Source organism: Calonectris borealis, chromosome 6 (assembly GCF_964195595.1).
Source record: "Calonectris borealis chromosome 6, bCalBor7.hap1.2, whole genome shotgun sequence".
Lineage (NCBI taxonomy): Eukaryota > Metazoa > Chordata > Aves > Procellariiformes > Procellariidae > Calonectris > Calonectris borealis.
Genome location: NC_134317.1, coordinates 11,419,612 through 11,438,333, shown reverse-complemented (window position 1 = coordinate 11,438,333; position 18,722 = coordinate 11,419,612). Strand labels below are relative to the sequence as shown.

Genomic DNA, 18,722 nt, shown 5'->3' with positions numbered 1-18,722 from the left:
TCTGCGGGCTCCAGGACCGGGCGGGGAGCCACGGACGTCCTGACCCACACAGCTCTGTCCGCAGTGCTCATCTGATCATGGCTCAAGTTTTAGCAGAGGACTCCACAAGATTTTTTTCTCTTTAAAAGGTATTGTGCGACTTTTAACATCTTCTTATACGAAACTTGTTCTGACACGAAGTAAAATCAAGAGAGCCACGCAGTTCACAAAAATCAAGTCTTTATCAGAAGTGACCCTACCAAAAGATTCAGGGAAAACAATGCCTTTAACACATGAATAAATAAAGGCGAGAAAACTAAATTATCATTAATTAATGCTACAGGGCACATTTCTGGTTTTGTAAGTGCATAAATGCTATGATCTTCAATGTTTTTTACATATTTGCTTCAATGACAGGAAAATCTATGTTACATACTAAATACTCTGTATACTACACAGGCTACAAAATGATGTAGTGCATACATGGCACATTGTTATCCAACAGACTAAAAACTTGAGTAATAAAGTTCACTTTTCTTGCAACTGAGATTAAAACAAAGTCCTGATTCTCATTTGCATGAAGAGTTGCTGGCACTGAGTAAATTCCCTCTAGTGTAAACAAGAATCACAAAAAGAAAGCTGGTCTCATACTAGGTGTTTCTATTAAAGTGCAATCTTCTAAGAAGTCCAGGATTAAAATTAAGGTCAGATATTCTGTTTTCTATAATCAAAGGAGGCAAGGAGGATATCCAAAGGGGAAGAAAACCCAAATAAGTTTTGTATGTCTCAAATCAAATATTTAAATATTTCATTTAATTGCTGAAAGTATCCACTTCAGTTCTTGCACAATAATATGTATCTTTACATGCCTTCGTCTGTCTCATTGAGAAAGATTTTGTTTGAAATTATCTAACATGAAAAATACTGCTAAGTCTATTCATAAAACAGTATTCTATATTTTTATTTTTCAAACAGCAAGTGACCACATTTAAAATGCATCATTTGCAAATATAAATTATCAAACTATTACTTTAATTAAAAATAAAGCAAAAACATAACTTCCCTTAGTATCACAATACATAGAAGGGTATTATAAACCCAAAAAGACTAAGTTAACCATTAAGAAAACAATAATGTCAAAAGTGATGAAACTCATTAAGTCACTTAATGAATAAATCAATCCTAAGAATACAATACCATTCACCATGATTATGTAAAAAAAAAAGCAATCTTTCATTGTATTATACAGATAAAACAATCCAATCCTTCATGCTACATTTTGTAAACCATGATATAAATTACACTCACAGTCAAATGAACAGGAAGAGTAACTCCCAAAATATTTTAAGTTGCTTTTAGGGCAGAAATAAAGGCAGAAATAGAATCATTTAAAATATATCAAGTTTAACCAAAAAAATTCATTTGGTCAAGCCTGCTATCCAAATAGTTTTGTTTCCTGCAAAACTATTTTTGTCTTTTTTGAATTATGAAATTTAAATGTTTCTTTTACATATTAAATGTAAGTGATGTGTTGAACTACATTAAATCCTTTTATACTTGTATAATTTTTGCCATGAGACCTAAATATCTTTCATATACCTACACACACACACACACACACACACACACACACACCCCCCTCTCTCTCTCTCTCTCTCTCAATATCAGGAAATTCCTCATTTCACAGGAATAAAGAGAGACTCACGTACTGATTTCTGTCAGAAACATAAGGAATATACAAATTCATACTTTTCAGGTTCCTACAAAACCATCTCTCACCTATATACATACTTTTACTGATGGAATTCCGGTTACGGTCTTTTGTCTGATAATAAAGGGACGGAATAGATGTTGTAGGATAAAGAAATACTGTATAATCATTGAAATAAACCTATTATCCTAAATTTAGCTATACGGATTAATTTTTTTTTTTATTAATTGAAATACAAAGAAGGCATATGGACTTCAGGAAAATAACACTATCATCAGAAAATGCACTGTAACAGTGTTCCACTATATATATCATAAGGTTTTTCATAACACAATTTCTTCTGTACACTAGATTTTGTACTAATTTCTCTGTCTTCAAATTCATCATATTTCCAGCTCCAATTCAGCACTACGTAGTATGCCTTCAAAATAAAAGGAGGTCACTTGCTTTATTGAATACCAAGTTCCCTTCCAGACAGCATTAAAAGAAAGACAAGACTACACAGACAAAGTCCAGTATAATAATTCATTTCTGACAATGAAAATTTCAACCCCTCATACTGTTGTAAAATTCCTCCTACTGAAATGCTTTACTACAATAATAATAATAATAATAAAAAGCATACATTACATATAAAAGATACCAGTGTACTAAAAGTGACAGAAGTGGACTAGCAAATCCTTCAAAGCACATATTATATAAATGACTAGCATTTAAAAACATTTTTTTTCTATAAAATGTAGGTCATATACATTTATAAATTGGGGATGGGGGATTCTAAAGCAGTGATGACTGTTCAAATAGTTATGCTGCTCTGTACAGTCTAATACCTATTAAATTCAAACTATAAGTTTGACGTTTAGTTTATCGGAATAAACCCATCTCATCATCTCATAGCTCATAATTTGAAAAATACGCAACTCAAATGAAGAGGTGACTTGTAAGTTCACTGTTTATCTGCATATGAAATAAGAAGAGAACTACTCCTTTCTACTGGAGGCTCAAGTCTCGTCACTTCAATATCAGGACTTAAAGACTCCAAATTTGAGTAGAGGAATTGTCAGGAATCAGCACAGAAGCAGAATAGTATCTCTCATCCGCTAGAGACACAGCTATTCGACTTTTGCAGTCTTCCTCATCTTGCAGAAGTGCAGCCAAGCCATTCATTTCTTACTCAAAGTGTGTACGGATGAAGCCATAGCTCTACAGACTGTCCCCTCTGTGACTGACATTGTGCTGTGTAAACAATGTTATATACTCCAGCAGGAGGACACTTGCATTTATTTATAAAAAAAAGATTAAGAATATTCATTAACTCAAACAAGGCTATTAACTCCCAAAGGTATTTTTGGAACTTATCCTTGTGCTACTTGTAAAGTTAGCACTGTCGTGTATTATTGCTTACAAACAGTACATCATCATATGCCTTCTAACAGAGCGGTACTGTAATCAGTTCGTACGTATTTACAGGCTTTTTTGTTTGTTTTTTAAACAAGCTATAAAAACATTACATACTTTACAGACAATACAAATACTCAAGTCAAACAAATGGAATGCATAACAATAAGAAACGTCATAAAGGAAGACTGACATAAGTCCTTGATTGTCAAGACACATTTATATTTATATATAAACTCTAGCTGTGCAGAATCAAAGATTCAATCATAGGTACATCCTTATTTGATAAATCATATTTACAGCATGATATTGCATAAAAAAATAAAATAATGTTGTTTACACAATATTACCTTTCCATCCATTGGATTAAGGAAAGCAAGAAACAACTCAGAAATGTTTGCTTGCTTCAGTTTGTGTTTCCTACCAAAAGATGTAATTTTAAAAAGGAAACGTAAGGTTTTATATGCCGAGTAGAGCAAAAGCGACTATAAATTTATTTCCCTGACACAAAGCAAATTAAAATTGAACAAAAGTTTAAATTTTAACTTAAAGACATGTCTTTTCATTAGCAGTAATACCTTCTTAGTACTTGTCCTTTGCAAAGTGAGTTTTAGCTAAATGCATTACATGCCTAACATAAACATGCATTACCGTAAGTTGAATGAACTTTCAAAGTTACAAGGCTTCATTTTAGTAAAACATTTAACACTAGGAAACTGTAACATTATTCATTTGCTTCAGTACCAACCATGTAATTTGAAAGTTCACATGTGTGTACTGGTACCTACTGCATAAGCATATTTCTGCCTGTTAAAATTTCCAAACGGATTCCCAGGAGTATTAGGATTTTCCCTGCGATTTGTAATGGTATTAAAACAAGCAAACAAAGAATAAAAAAAATCAAAGCTCTCAAAGCCAAAAAAATTTAGTTTAGCAAATATACATACATAAAGTAATCCAATGCTGCAAAATTCAGAGTGGATTCATCCAAATATTCTGGTTCATTTCAAATAGTTACTACATATGATACAAATACTATAAAAATATCCTGAACAAGCATGGAATATAATGTATCTGTCCAGGTGGAAAGTTTTCATAGGAGAACATGAATATTTTAGAATAAACTCCAAAAGTTACAGTAGAACCCCAATAATTCGCAGCAATGCCTTAGAAACCCTTTACAAATGACAATTTTGAAAATAGTGAAGAAGCAGGCAATAAAAGCAAGGATGTCACATCACAAAATGTACTTTGTTCATTTATTTTGACAACCGTAATTTAATTTTCAATACTTCTTCTACCTCCCAGTATACTAATAGAGATTCTGTAGTATACTTGGGTGAAGTAGTACAGTATTACTAATATGAGACCTCGCTACTTTAGACCATTGCAGAGAGGTGGGGAAGAGATGTACAAACCTATCAGATGCTCTGATTAGCGGTCAGCGAATTAGCAAGATTTTACTGTACTTCTCAACTAACAACGAAAAGCTCCCGTCATCCAAAAAACTGACAAGTACAATATAAAAATAATGCAAGTGTTACTTTACATGAATACTTTCTTGTCCTATTTTCTTCTTGAAACACAATTTTCCTAAAGACAACACTAGGAGACACAAGATCATAAACATAATTCTTTTATCATCCAATTTAAATTGTTTATGTTGTTATTCATAAACCAACATACAGTGATACACATGGTTAATCCTTCTCTCCAAACTTTGCAATTTATAATTAATTCATTCTCAAATCAAATGAAGAAAATGTAAATGCCTATTAGTATACCATTACAAGCTGATTCCTTCATTGTCTGTTATATTAATGGTAAAACATATCAAAGGATTCATGCTAAAAGGGACACTGTCAAGTAATTTAGGACCAAAATATGGCCTGTTAATACGTGTGTGTATATATATACACACACACACAAACATGTATTGTGTATACATATATAGTTTGGTAATAAACGTCATCAACTTCCTCTTTTTTAAAATCATCATTGCTCTATCACGAGGAAATATCCCCAAAAAATTCCACCTTACACACACACACACATTCAGTGCTTGCATGACCTTTAAGTAAAAACGTCTGTTGTTGGCTCTGTGGAATACAAATGCTCAGCCCAGCCCTACGCTGACTGACTGAACAATATCAGTACAAGAACAGAACAGAAAACCAAAATTGCTTTTTTCTAGTCATACATGGAAAACTAACAAAAATGGACACTGACCAGATCAAAATGAAGAGCATGCATCTGTAGCAGATTAAAAGCAGCAAAACACGAGCAGTGGAAAATGTTATTAAATAATGTAATTATTAAACAAGCCAGAGCTTTTTACATAGTTAAACCTCCCAGAACTACATACACACTTATTCCTGAATAAAAGGGCACGTACTCAGGAAATCGCAGCAGTATATTTGGTTAACTCCTCCAGTACAGAAAGCTTCAAGCATCAGCGTATCAACTACTCACACCACCGCTGTAATTGTACACGTGGAAGAACCCTACGAGATAGTCCCCGTGGGCTGGACGGGGACTTCACAACCTGTCCTAAGGCACAGAGTATAGCTGTAATGGCTCAGCAGCAGGCTAGGGAATGAGCTGCGACATAAGGAATAACGGTTCCTCATCTGACTCCCACTTTGCTCCGGGGAAGAGGAAGCTCCTTCACTCTGTACAATAGCTTGCTCACTCACGCACCCAAGCAGCAATTCCTAAGTGTGAAGATGGCATGGAGCGAGCGCCACTCCCGTCTACTCCTCCATCACTTTCTCACAGCAGAGGATCAATGCAATAACTTTTTAAAATAAAGCTGAGTCAATCTCCTTCGGGAGAAGCAGGCTTTATTCCTCTTACCTCCCTATGGGGCCAGAGAAGTGCAGTAATAATCTAGCCCTTTTATTTTATTTTGGCTTTTGCTGCTTGTTGTCTTTAACAAATAGTACTATTAATGGCCATCTACTTGCAACGGCAGGACATTACAACAAAGATGCCAACACAGTATTATTCCGGCAGCACAAGCTAGGATGTCACGGAAATGAAACACTGAAAATGAAACAAGCGTTACAAGAAGTGGCTTCCTGGGAAATAGGGGCCATAAGTCTTATGTCTGTGCAAACTAGTACGGGAAGTCAAAAAAACAAACTGACCATAAAGGAAGAAAAACAGAGAGACATGAATCAGTTTAAAAACATTCTTTCAAATAAATTTGTTTACATGTATCATTAATAATCCATCAGGAATTTACTATTCTCCCTTGATGCTCATTCTTAACTCAGACAAAATTACTGGTAAGTCATAGCACACTGAAACACCTTCCTATATTATACACAGGGTCAATAAATCAAAACAGAACCTGTTTCCTTATACAAAAGTACTAAGTAACAAGTTTACGTAAATTGTATTTCTTCTCAATATAAGAAGCAAGCTATGGATAACAAATGCACTTTCTCCCTCAACTGTGCCAAGTGAAGTTAGTGCTGTAATAGTGATACCGTAAGGGAAAAGAGACAGAGTGGGATCAGTTTCCTAGTAATGAAAATTAAGAAGAATATTGCTACTGCTTTGGGAAGAGGTGGGAACTGTTGTATGTCCTGCTCAAGTCCTGTCTTAAAAAACAGGATATATTTTAGCCCCTTGAGGTCCAGTCTTTTCTCCTAGCTGATGGCTTCACCTGAGAGATACCAGCTAGCAATACTGCTGTAAAAGGATGTATGTAATCCTATTAAAAAAAAAAAACAAAACAAAACATATACATACATACCTATATATATACACGTGGGTGTGTGTATGTGTGTGTGTTTTTCCCTGGTTAATCAGCCTACATTAGGCTTAAACTGCCTTAAACTACCAGACAGTGTCCCTTTAGGGAAGGTGCAATAGAATGAACATACAGTTCAAAAATCTGTAACTTGTTAACTTAAACTACACAATAGTTATGCTACTCAAATCTTACCACCTTAAAAATGCACACGGAACTACTTATCGTACCATACTGCATACTTCAAGACAAAGTACTATTCAAAAAAACAGATTCATGGTACAGGGATAAACTTTGTAGTTTATTTATACTGTGAAATGCAACGAAAACTTCTGATCACTCGCCTATGCTGGAAAAAGAAATCCTGTTCACTAGCATTATTCAGCAGTTTTGGTTGGTAAAATTGTAATGACTTTCACTAAGCAAACACTAAAAAGATAGGGAATTTGAATGCCCACTTCTTCAGCTTTCGGGGATACTTCAATAAATTTAATGATCTGAATTGTCAAAATTCTAGACGAAGAATTAAAACAGTTTTTACAGAAGCTAAGAATACCCAATCTCAATGTATACTGAAAAGAATAATTGGAGCTGTATGAGATGAAAATGATGAAACCGTATCAAACCTAAAAATGGTTTTATTTTTTGAGAAATCAAAAACTATCAGTTGACTAAGTGCTCTATGTTAATCATTATGAATATGTAGGGTAAAGTACAATTAAGCTTTTAAATCTCAGAATACACAGCATTATGCAATTGGGAATGTCATCTACAGAGTATTTTAACTAAAACTTCAAAATCTTGATACCTGTGTATGAAAAAGTCATTAAAAAGTTACATCTAGATTCAGCTGTACAAAGAAATACACATTACTTCGGGAATGAAGTAAAGGCTTTAGCAGTTAGGCATTTTGCTTAAAAAAGTGTTTAAAGTATTTTAAATTAATTAGACTTTTAAATAGTAGAGTTAGTCTATCAGAATTCATTTTTTCCTCCAAACACAACTCAAGGTAATGCAAAGCAGAAATAAAGGGCACATGGTCTAAAATTATTTTTGAGAGAGATGGAAGAAAGATTATTTTTCTAGAAAATGCCATCTTTTAAAACCATATTTACTTGACTTTGAAACTTACTGTTTATTCTGTGTTTCTAGTACATCTTGATTCCCTGCTGAAGAGCAATGACTATGCTGACAAGCTTAGAAATGACAGTATGAATAGTATCAGACAATAAACTGTCCTCCCAAAGCATACAAGGAAACCAGTAAGGAAACAATCATGGGGGAAGTCTTACCTGGGGATTTTGTTTATTTTAAATTTCATAGAAGGTAAAATATTTTCTGGATTCAAACAAGTGAATAATAAACTGCCTTTGATAGGGGCACCAACATCAGGCAGTTCAATGACTGGTGACTAACCCAAAAAAAAAAAGAAAAAAAAAAAAAAAAAAAAAAAAGAAAGAAGCAGTTATTGGTCTTGCTAATATCAGCTTACTTTTGTTTTAACATAGCGCTTTTAAAAGCTGTACAGAACTCCATCTTATACAGAGCAACCCCCTTTTGACAAATGTGTTCTAAAGTGCCAGTATTATTTACAAAGATTTCTTAGCCAAAAGTCTGGCCCGTTGTGGCATCAGGTGAAGAAGTCATCCCAGCTCTGCTATCATTTACATTCACCAAGGGAAATTCTGGGAAATCAGCACTTGTCCCTGGTCCCCGAAGGTTCACCTGTCCATTGGCAGTGCTAAACTGAGATGATATTCCAGCCCTTGCCCCATGGTACTGAGCTCTAAAGGGCTGCTCAAAGGAGCTAATTTGATATGCTTGATGAACAGGCTGTGCCTCTGCTTTCTTCTGAGAAGTTACTTGATCCAAGAAGTCCTGTGTAGAGGAGGAAGAAGAATGATTTGCCTCATCACCTGAAAAGGGAAAAGGGTGCTGCGAATCACCAACCATTAGTCCAAAATGAGACTTGTCTGGAGTTGTTCTTAATGGAGAGTTCATTCCCGATCGAAAGCTATTGACGGGTATAGACGTGTAGACCTTCTCCATGGAAGGAAATGCTGGCTGGGTTGTAAGAGTCTGGTTATCAGTCACAAAATTAAGGCTCGAGTTGTTCAAATAGGCATCATTTTGGCTAGTTCTGTCCAAAGCTTGTTGTAAAAACTTTGAATATTCTTGTAACATACTAGCTTTATCTGATGAAGAAGCTTGAGAGCTTGTTCCAACTGTCTCAGATTGGGTGACCTCAGATACTTCAGAAGAATTGATTGATATACTGGAGGTCACCTCAGTGTCAGCCACACTGAAAGATATCTCATGTTGTCCATTAGCCTTGTGTGAATAATGATCTAACAGAGTTTGCAGTACCTCATCTGGAATGACATTTTTGTCATGGTTACCTTTAATTTCAACATTCAGTGCCTGTGTGTCTAATATTGAGGCTGTAGCAGTTTCATCAATGACGCTGGCCACAGCTGCCTGTGTTACTGAAGGTTGAGATGCTATAGTACTGACATTCAAGGCATATTCTCTACTGTTATTACTAGCTGCTTGTAGATACCTCTTTTTCTTTAAAAACTGCATTGCATCATCATAATTAGTGCTGCTGTGTACAGGTTTACTGGGCCCTTCCTGTAATGTGTCAACTTGATCAATGTCAGCATTACCTTCAGAGTCCAGTAAACTTTGCTTATCCACAAGATCAAAGGCATACTTTGAAACCTTGTTGTCTTCATATGTGGATAAAGGTGAAATGGTTTGACTTTGCTCAAGTGGCTGTTTCAGACTCCTCTTGCTGTTAACTTTTTTGAGAACGAGCTTAGGTGGGTGTATTTCTCCAGAATTTGCTTCTTCTAAGTGCGTCCCACTGACCGAAGAATGTGGCATCTCAACAGCATATTCCGCTACCATATATTCATCTTTTACTTTAGTACTAGAAGAGTATAAAGGCAAATAGTCATTTTTGTCCTTCTTCTGTTCTGATTTATCCATGCTTTCCTTATCCCCAGATTTTGTTTTCTCTGTTTTCTGCCTTTTCTTCTTTGGCAAGGAGCTGTCTTTCATAGGCGTAGAGAAACCAGAATCTTCCTCCGATGGCAAAAAGCCAACCTTGGTGGCACTTCTGTTCGGTTTCTTGTCGCGGTTCTCATGGCACATACGTTTATGTTTCAGCACACGGTCAGTCCTGGAGAAATACTGCAAAAGATTTTTTTTATTATTATTATTACAGAAAAATAAATACATTAGCAGAAAGAAAAGAAACCTTTCATTCTAACAAATTTACTTGGCAATTCATCCACTTTACCGACTTCTAATGAAGTATATAATCAATATATATACAACAGTATATAATCAATAAAATCAAGCACAGGCAGTTGTGAGTCTGCTCCACCTGTGCACCACGACCGCCCACCTTAACAGAAAAAACATTCTTTATACATTTATTTATATTCACATGACTACAACACCTGGAGAAAATCCTATCTGTACTACTTGGGAATTGGCTGGTGTTTTGTTTTTTAATTGCGAAAGATTTGACTAAGTCATCTTACCTGCAAACAATATTCACACTGATAAGGCTTCTCTCCACTGTGAGTTCTTTTGTGCCTTTCCATGTGATACTTCTGAATAAACCTCATACCACATTCATCACAACGAAATGGCTTCTCACCTGAAAAAAAACACGTAGCAATATTAATCTAAAAAAATAAATCAATGTTCTTCCATATAATTACCAGGTCAAATACTACATTCTCTATTAGAAGTAATAAACAACAGGACTTAGTCTGTTGCTATTGAAAAATAGCATAGGGCTTGCTCACATCACTATTTTCCCAGGATCAGTAGCTGATGCTTCAAAATTATGGTGAGCTTTTACACTAAAAACCTTTAAAACTAGATTTTCTCCCTCTCTTTCTAACGTAGGTGCAGATATCTGTCTTAAACCTAACAAAGGAAGAACTACAAAGATAACCTTCCTAAACTGCTGCTATATTTTTTTTATTTTTAGGGCAGAAGATTGTATAAAAATACCTCAATTCTCTCACCAACTCATTTAGCTCAAACCCATCCCTTCTAGAAGAGAATTATGCATTTCCAAGCTTTTAATTTAAAATTTTTGTAGGGTACTCTCTATTTTCCACATTTTTTTTCCCTTCTCTTATTTAGAATTGAAATAACTGCTCTGAAAAAAATCCTAAAATTTTGATTGAAACCCAAATTTATTTATTTTATTTTAGTTTTTAAAAAATAATTAATTAATTTTAAAAATATTTTATTTAAAAAATTAAGCTGAAAACAAGAAACCTCTGTAGCTGAACTGACGCTGGCAAACTCACACGTTTTTCTGTTTGGCTGTTTTGTTTGTTTGTTTTGTTTTTTACTTTCATGAAATATTTGTTCAGACAATATTCATTGCCCTGAATTCATCTTCAGTTCTCCCCTTATTTTTCCTCACAAAGAAGCCCTGCAATGATCCTTTCAGAACATGTAGTATCTCTATCTTTGTATTTCTTTTAACTTTTGCCTTACATCTTCCCTCTGATATTTTTATTTTCTGGGTTTCTCTGACAAAACTTAAAAATTCCAAGTGCATTGAAAAGTTAGGTTTGCTTTTACAAAAGTTCACTATTATTTAATAGAACTCACCCTGAACAACAGTAATCTTTCCACTTAATATTTACTATGAAATCTTTTGAATTGACATAGAGCTCAGGGATTGTATTGGCAGCATCTGTCAACATCCTCTTTGTTCTGGATATTGTACTGCACTGATTTTTGCCATATAAACCAGCTATCTTTTGTTTCCAGAAATATGCAGACTATTTCTATTTTTCTGAGGTGGTTTTATTCTTAAAAAATTATTTTACTAACTAATTTTATTAAATTATTACTAATAATTATTAAAACGTTAATACATTTTATTTTATTATTTAAAATGTTGTTAGAGTGCATAATTTCCATTTAGAATAGAGATATTTAGCCACATCCTTCTACAAATGGAAATAGGGTACCTTAAAACATGATGCCAGTATTTGTAGAAACTAGAATGGAAAATATCTGTATCACCCACACATTTGCTCCTGGTCAGATCATTAATGCCCAGAGTTTCAACCTTCTTAATTCCAAGCAATTTCTAAATCTCTCTCTTTGTAAGCCTATGCCCTATTTCCAATTATTAATTCCTATCCCTCCATGTGGCTTCTCAGCCAATCCCTTTCTTGGATGAAATTATTCCAATTTATTCTCTCCTAAACCAAATTATCTCCTCTCCTAAGACCTCTCAGGTTCCATCAGTTCTTCTTCTACAGGCTCACAACCTCAGCATCCTCACTCTTCTTTCACATTTAGTCAGAGACTAACTTTTACCATTTCTTGCTTATTAATAATCACCATAAAATTTTGCTTTTTCAGCACCCTCTATAAATTATAACACCTATCATATCATCCTTTCTAGTACTGTCCATAAGCAAATCCTCCTCTCTGGCCTATTTCTTAACTTTCAAACTCCAGTTTCATTCTTCATTCTCTTTATTCGTTAGGCACCCTAACTACTATGGTGTTTTACTTGCACCAAGCCTGTTGAGACTTTCTGAATCAAATTCCAATCCATGTCTTCACTTTTAAAGAAGACGAGGCAAGAGGTTTAGGTCTCGTTGTTCTAGTTTAATACACGGGAACCCTTCCATTCCCAAAGACAACTACTTAATTCTTGTTACTGTTTTCTTTCCCTTTGCTCCGTTATTCTACTTTGTGTTTCTTTTAAGTAGCCCCTTTGAACAATTCTCCTTACGTTGTCTGGAAGTTTGCTTTCACATCTTAAACTCTTTTAGAGAAAGGAGCAGCTGTTAGGGATGAAAACTATGCTGAGCCTCACAGAAGCCAAACCAAGTCAGAGAAGCAAGACAGCTCAGTCCTGTTCTAGCTCTGAAGAGCCCTCTAAGGAGCTATCCCGCTATCCCAGGAAGGCTCAAATGCAGAACGCTTCACTGATGCACTTACCTTCAGCCTTATACACATTCCTGTAAGTGAACGGTCACAGAGCTCCTTAACATTTGTCTGCTCCAGCTGGCTATTTACTGGCAGCAGACTCTCCCAGCTATCTGTTCCCCTTTCAAGGCTTAAATAGGGCCAAAGAGGGCTTCTGAGGTTTTTCGTTGTAGAATACTACCACCACCAGCTATTTTGGAGACTTTGAGAGTACATACGAAGGCACTGCTGGCCATGCCTCAACGGAAAGAAAAGTTCGGGGACACTGCCCTTGAATTACTCAGTACAACACAGAAAATAGTATTTTTCAGTAGAATTCCAGAACACTCTTGAAGTAAGATTAAGAAACGCTTTGTGAAACTGATACCATACTTAATTCTTGCTTTAACCTTCATAAGGGAGATAATATTAGAAAAAGATTAAAAATTAATATGAAGATATGCTTCCTATAACAATTTCTTCCTAGCAGAAGCCTGAAACTTCAGATGCCTTCTGAAATTTTGTTGTACTTTTCAAACAGGATCTATCACAAATGGAGGAAATCATTAATAATAACCTTTTGCTAGTGTAGGGAGAATCCAGGACATATTTTTCTGAAATGTCTTGGTGAGTGGGAAAGAATCAGATGTAGGAAAAAAAAGTCAAAATTTAAAAATACAATACAATAATTATATGCATTATTTACGAAAACAGCCTACGTTTTGTGTCTACGTTGGAAATCTATTAAAAATGAGCAATAGAACTATTTATGAAGTGTAGTACAAATACATGTGTATGTGCATGAAGGCTGTAACAATTATAAACCCCCAGGCATTTTAAAATCTAAACAGACAAAATGCAAATTATAAAATACCAAAGAAGGCAATAAAAAAGCAGCATGACTGAATAATAAGGCGCTTGAATTGTTAGCCCCAATGTTGCTTTATTTTTTTTAAAATGTAATCTCATTTTTTGTGTTTAAAATGGAAAATAGGAATTAGGACATGTGAATGCATGAATGGGTAAGGTGTATAGAAACATCTCTAAGCAAAAAGAAAGCAGACATATTTGAAAAAAAAAAAAACCACAACATTCAGCATCTTCGTGAGCCTAGTAAACTCAAAGCATGAAAATATTTGTGTACCAATGACTCTTCCCTCTCTTACAACTGAAATGGTGATTTTCTGTACCATTAGAGACAAGTTTAGCAGCAGGGTTCTAGCACTGCTGCCCTCCTCTACATAAAATTATTTCTAGTAAGTGAATTTTGTATTAATGCAATGTCTGCTTTTAGATGCAACTATTTAATTATTTACACAGAGTAAGGCTGTTCATTGATTGCTTCCTAACTCCCTCATAACATTACATTCGAAGGAGTGGTTCAAAGAACCGAATTCAAATCACGCTGGAACTAGCTGGAGCACCTGTAAATTCTGGGCTTGTAACAGGCATAAAATGAGGCTTCTAAGTGTTACCACTGTCTCCAATTGGCTTAAAATAAACTGGAAAATCTGATAAACATCTTTGAAAGAGTAAGAAACATCCTGTTCTTCATCAGTGTTTTGAACACTGTACAAAAGCTGGTGCTAAAAGCGGTCATTCAGAGAGATAAAAATGCAAAATAAAAAGAAAAAAATACAATATTGAATTTATAAGGAATATTTCTTAAAAGAGTATGAATAATACAAAGAGAGCTTTCCTTTACTTCCATCAAAGTAAAACACAGACCCACTGCTCACCTTCTGGTGAGAGAAGCAAGCTGAAAATTCAGCTTTTCTGGATGTGTTCAATTATGCAGCCCTGAACAACAGAGTAACGCTACACGAACAGCTAAGGCCCCGTAGTGAATATTGTCATATAGAAGTGAGAGCACAGACAGGTATGTAGAATGCCAATTAGCTATACTATAACTGGGCCAAGTCAAAAATTAAGCAGTAGTCAAATACTTGCTAACTAAATGGGCTTCAAGAAAGCTTCTTCCACTCCTGGAAGCTGGGTCTTACATGTTTTCTCCTAACCAGCTACTAGTTGTCACCTAGGAAAACACCCATAATTCAACAATTTAAACACAATCACCATTTTCAATTTTCTGAGAAACAACCAAACTATACCTCAGGATGCTGAGGAAAGGAGGAAAACAAAGGTATCTAAAAAGTCAGATAACAACATGGTTAATTGTTAAATGGCAGCTTATTCTCTGCTAAACAAAGACTAGTAGATGTAAGAGCTGGCAGAAAAACCTGCAACCCCACCACCACCACACCCTCCCTCCAAAGCTTACAATCAACACAGAATTCTCATTAGAGCTAGAAGTTGAATTTTAAAAGATAATTACATCCATTTATAAAATATTTTCAGCCAAGTGTTAATTAACTCTATTGCCCAGACTCTCATTTTCAAAGCCACGTACAGGGAATAATCCTCATTTAAAAAAAAAAAAAAAATCTTCTGAAAAATGTGAAGACTGCACTTAAATTTTTGCCTTTTTTGGGGGGGGAGGTGGGGGGGCAGATAGATGGAAGAGAGTGAATAAGCATTGTTTTCAAGAATAGTATCTACACAAAGTGAAGGCAGCATGGTTCACCAATTCAGAGCCAGAGGAAAGACTAGGAGCAGAACAAAGACACTGGACAGAAGAATGGAGGACTCTTCTGTGGCTGACTGGCTGAAGGAAACCTACTTAGCCTGGACTCATGGCAACCTAGGATACAAAAATCTCATAAACAACAGGGCATTTGTGCATGTAACTCCCTGTACACTGCTCTGAAAATTCATTTTGCAGAGTTTTTTTCTCCCTCTCAACTCTTACACATGCACACACTGCACTGCGTGTTAGTAGCTTTCATATCCATTTAAATGCTACAGCCAAGAAACACTGTGCACATTCACCAGCTCTGCTTTTCTGAAAAAGAGGCTGAGAAATTGGCATCTAGTCCAAAGGGACCATATTACAAAATATTTAAAGAGGGATTGAAAGGCCATGCACCAAAATGCCAAAAACCCAATGAAGCCAAACCTGTTAAAGAATGTGGTTTTGTGCGGTGCAAGAAGATAAAAAAATAAACATGTATAAACTTTAACTCTCTTTGGCTTAAAACTTTGGGCCTTATTTGACCTATATTGCATATTTTTAAACTAAGGCTCTTATTTTTAGAACAGTTCTGAATTAAACCTTTCAAAAAAAAAAAAGTTAAAAGTAAAGCTGATACTAATACCTTTGGGGTTAGGCATTTTGGCCATTTTAGTCCTGGCACTTTTCCATCAAATTCCAAAATAAATAAATAAATAAATAAATAAATAAATCTACTGAAATGTAATTTGGAAGTCCCCGTTGTCTGTATTAACCTGATACAACAGAAGATAGAACTGCTTAACAAACCTTGACTTTTATGAATGCATGAACTTCAGGATTTGCTGCTTTGGGGTTATTCATAGAATACTACTTTCAGATTTGCTTACTAGAGTTTATACTTACTTTACAGCCAAAGAAAAGTGGAGCAAGTTGAAAACACAAAACTAATTTATTTGTAAAAGTTTTATAACATCTGTTAAGTTAAAACAAACTACAACAGGGTTTTAGGCTGCATACTTATTACCAGAAACCTTGCCTGAGTGGGGAAACAGTTTTTAAGCACGCCAGTAAAGATACTCAAGGCACTATACTCACCAGTATGAATCTTCTCATGCCTCTGTAGCAGGTACTTCTGTATGAAACGCATGTCGCACTGACTGCACTGAAATGGTTTTTCACCTTGAACAATATAATTCCACATCCATAAGTTAATAACTACACACTGTTTTTTCTGATAACTACTTTTGAGGAATATTAAAAAGTCTATTAAAAAACCAGCATCTGAGCGAATTCCAAAAATACTCTAATACCAAAAGACATTAGCCTTACTAAGTATATGAACTGCAGAATTCTTTCCATGGTCCTAAGAGTCACATTAAGACTAGCACGGAAGAGTGATCTGAAATGGCTGTAATTTCCTCATGAACAAGATCAATCACGATGCTGGCGTAAGACTGCATTCAGGATACTGGCAAGCTATTATAATAGTAAGTACCTTTTTCACTTCTCCAAACCAGAGGGATACCTCATCAGGCAAATAAGCAGCCGGAGCACATTTTACAAAGGGGTCAATTTTGGCACTTAGGCTACAAGTCAACCCATTACTTTCTGATAAAGAAAGAAAAGAAACCTTGTAAACAGCTAGGTCTTCAGTTTATTAAACATATGTTGATTTTTTTTTTCTGGTATTCTTTTGACACTTTGGTGCATGGAATCTCTAAGCTTAGATGCCAAGTTAGCTACACTCTTAAAACTGAAATTCGCATAGAGCTGAAAACATTTTTAACATAAGTAAGCAACTATTTATATAGTAGAAAAGACAAATTTGAAGTCAAGCAGTACCTGTATGAATGAAGACATGTCTCTGTAAATGGTAGTTGGTTCTAAAGGCAGCATTGCAATGCTCACAAACATGAGATTTGTGGGTTTTCAGACCAAGTGATCCATCCTCATTTATTGTAAGGATCTATTTTAAAAAGAGTAAAATTTGTTCTCACACTACCCTCTAAAGATGTCTTATTAACTACAAAAAAAAAAAAAAACATTAATTTTTTCGATGCAGAAAATTTAAGTATTTCAGGTAAAACAATGCTAATTTCTACAAAGCTATGTGTTAGGCTTTTAGTATACATTTCCAATTGCAGTTCAATCCAACTTGTGTTTCGTGTATTAAGAGATATTTCAACAGGACGGAGACAAAAGCAGCTCATGGAAAATCAGCTTAGACCTCCCTTATTCACAGCTGAGTCACTTTATATGCTACTGTTTACTTTGTCCGTCTGTTGGAAAGGATGCAAAGTAACCAAACCACCTCTGGGCACTGAACCATGGATAATCATATTTTAAAGCAAAAGTGAAAAGTTATATTCTTGTTTCAAATCACGATTGTTAATTTGCTAAAAGGCATTAAAACTTATCCAGGATAGTCATACAAATTATCTATATCTAAATAATACCAATAGTGTCGGAGACAAAATTATATTTTAAAAGCCAAAACCCCAAAGCCAAACAACCAAGAAAATAGTATTATTCTTCTCCCCTTTCAAGTTTTTCACTCAATAAACATTGCTCACTCAATATACATATTAGAGCATCTCTTTGACGAATTCAACTTGCCACACTCAATTGCTTTGCTGTCAAAGCTGCTATTTTCATATAAAGTTGAAAAAACTTAAATGAAAAAAATTGCACCATATCTACCTTATTCAATAAAGCTCATCACAGGTTTTCCCTAATTTGTCAAAATGAAAAAAACCAAACCCCAAACTCTCTATTATCTCTGGCAAGAGAATAAGAAAACCAGTAAACAAATTACATTTCCAAAAGTCTTACTTAACTGGAAACAGAACTATAAAGAAGAGCTCAAGTAACCTTAAGTAAAACAGTTTAGTCCCTTATTATTAACAAAAAATAAAAGTCTGCTGGGGAAACACATCTGCAATTTGATTAGCTACGATGTTTCAGGTTTTATGACAGTGATGAGAGAGAGTCAATAACTGAAATAGTATCTATGCAATAGTAGCAAATACTGTAGGATCTACTTAAACAATTTTTAATTCTGCTGCATCAAAACTCAGCAAGAGTGAAAGTCTCAAGCTAACAAATTCTTGTGCATTCACTCTGAAGGACAAGCACATTCATACGTTTGTAAGATTGGTATGTTACAGCTCCAGTAAGTCACAGATACAGGCAATTATAAAAACTCTGTTCTGTAACAACATACAGCTAATGAAACACTGTCTGGTTATTTAAAATAAATTTAAATACATGTTATGAAATGTTTTTCATATAGTATATTGAAATTTTAAAGTAATTGTGCAGAAAATACACTTAAT

General features: G+C 34.9%; 3 protein-coding genes across 13 annotated transcripts in view; 1 reads left to right on the top strand and 2 right to left on the bottom strand.

Annotated features, from left to right (window-relative positions):
* The window catches only part of SLC12A8 (solute carrier family 12 member 8), a 70,604-nt gene extending 62,375 nt beyond the window's left edge, over positions 1-8,229 (bottom strand). For all 3 annotated transcript variants that reach the window (XM_075152806.1, XM_075152808.1, XM_075152807.1), the window contains exon 1: positions 8,141-8,229. The gene's annotated coding sequence lies outside the window, so the exon portion shown is untranslated. The remainder of the gene's footprint in view (positions 1-8,140) is intronic.
* The window catches only part of PARP9 (poly(ADP-ribose) polymerase family member 9), a 542,373-nt gene that overhangs the window by 234,078 nt on the left and 289,573 nt on the right, over positions 1-18,722 (top strand). The gene's annotated exons all lie outside the window — the stretch shown is intronic.
* The window catches only part of ZNF148 (zinc finger protein 148), a 40,922-nt gene continuing 23,928 nt past the window's right edge, over positions 1,729-18,722 (bottom strand). For 5 of the 9 annotated variants that reach the window (XM_075152798.1, XM_075152797.1, XM_075152801.1 and 2 more), the window contains 6 exons: positions 17,230-17,353; positions 16,883-16,995; positions 16,483-16,566; positions 13,393-13,438; positions 10,400-10,518; positions 1,729-10,043 (listed from right to left, as the gene is read on the bottom strand). In XM_075152798.1, the coding sequence (XP_075008899.1) occupies positions 8,451-10,043; positions 10,400-10,518; positions 13,393-13,438; positions 16,483-16,566; positions 16,883-16,995; positions 17,230-17,353 (2,079 nt within the window). In that variant the 3' untranslated portion in view covers positions 1,729-8,450. Of the gene's footprint in view, positions 10,044-10,399; positions 10,519-13,392; positions 13,439-16,482; positions 16,567-16,882; positions 16,996-17,229; positions 17,354-18,722 lie in introns of those variants that run through there. The other 4 variants (XM_075152802.1, XM_075152804.1, XM_075152805.1 and 1 more) reach the window with 3 other exon arrangements.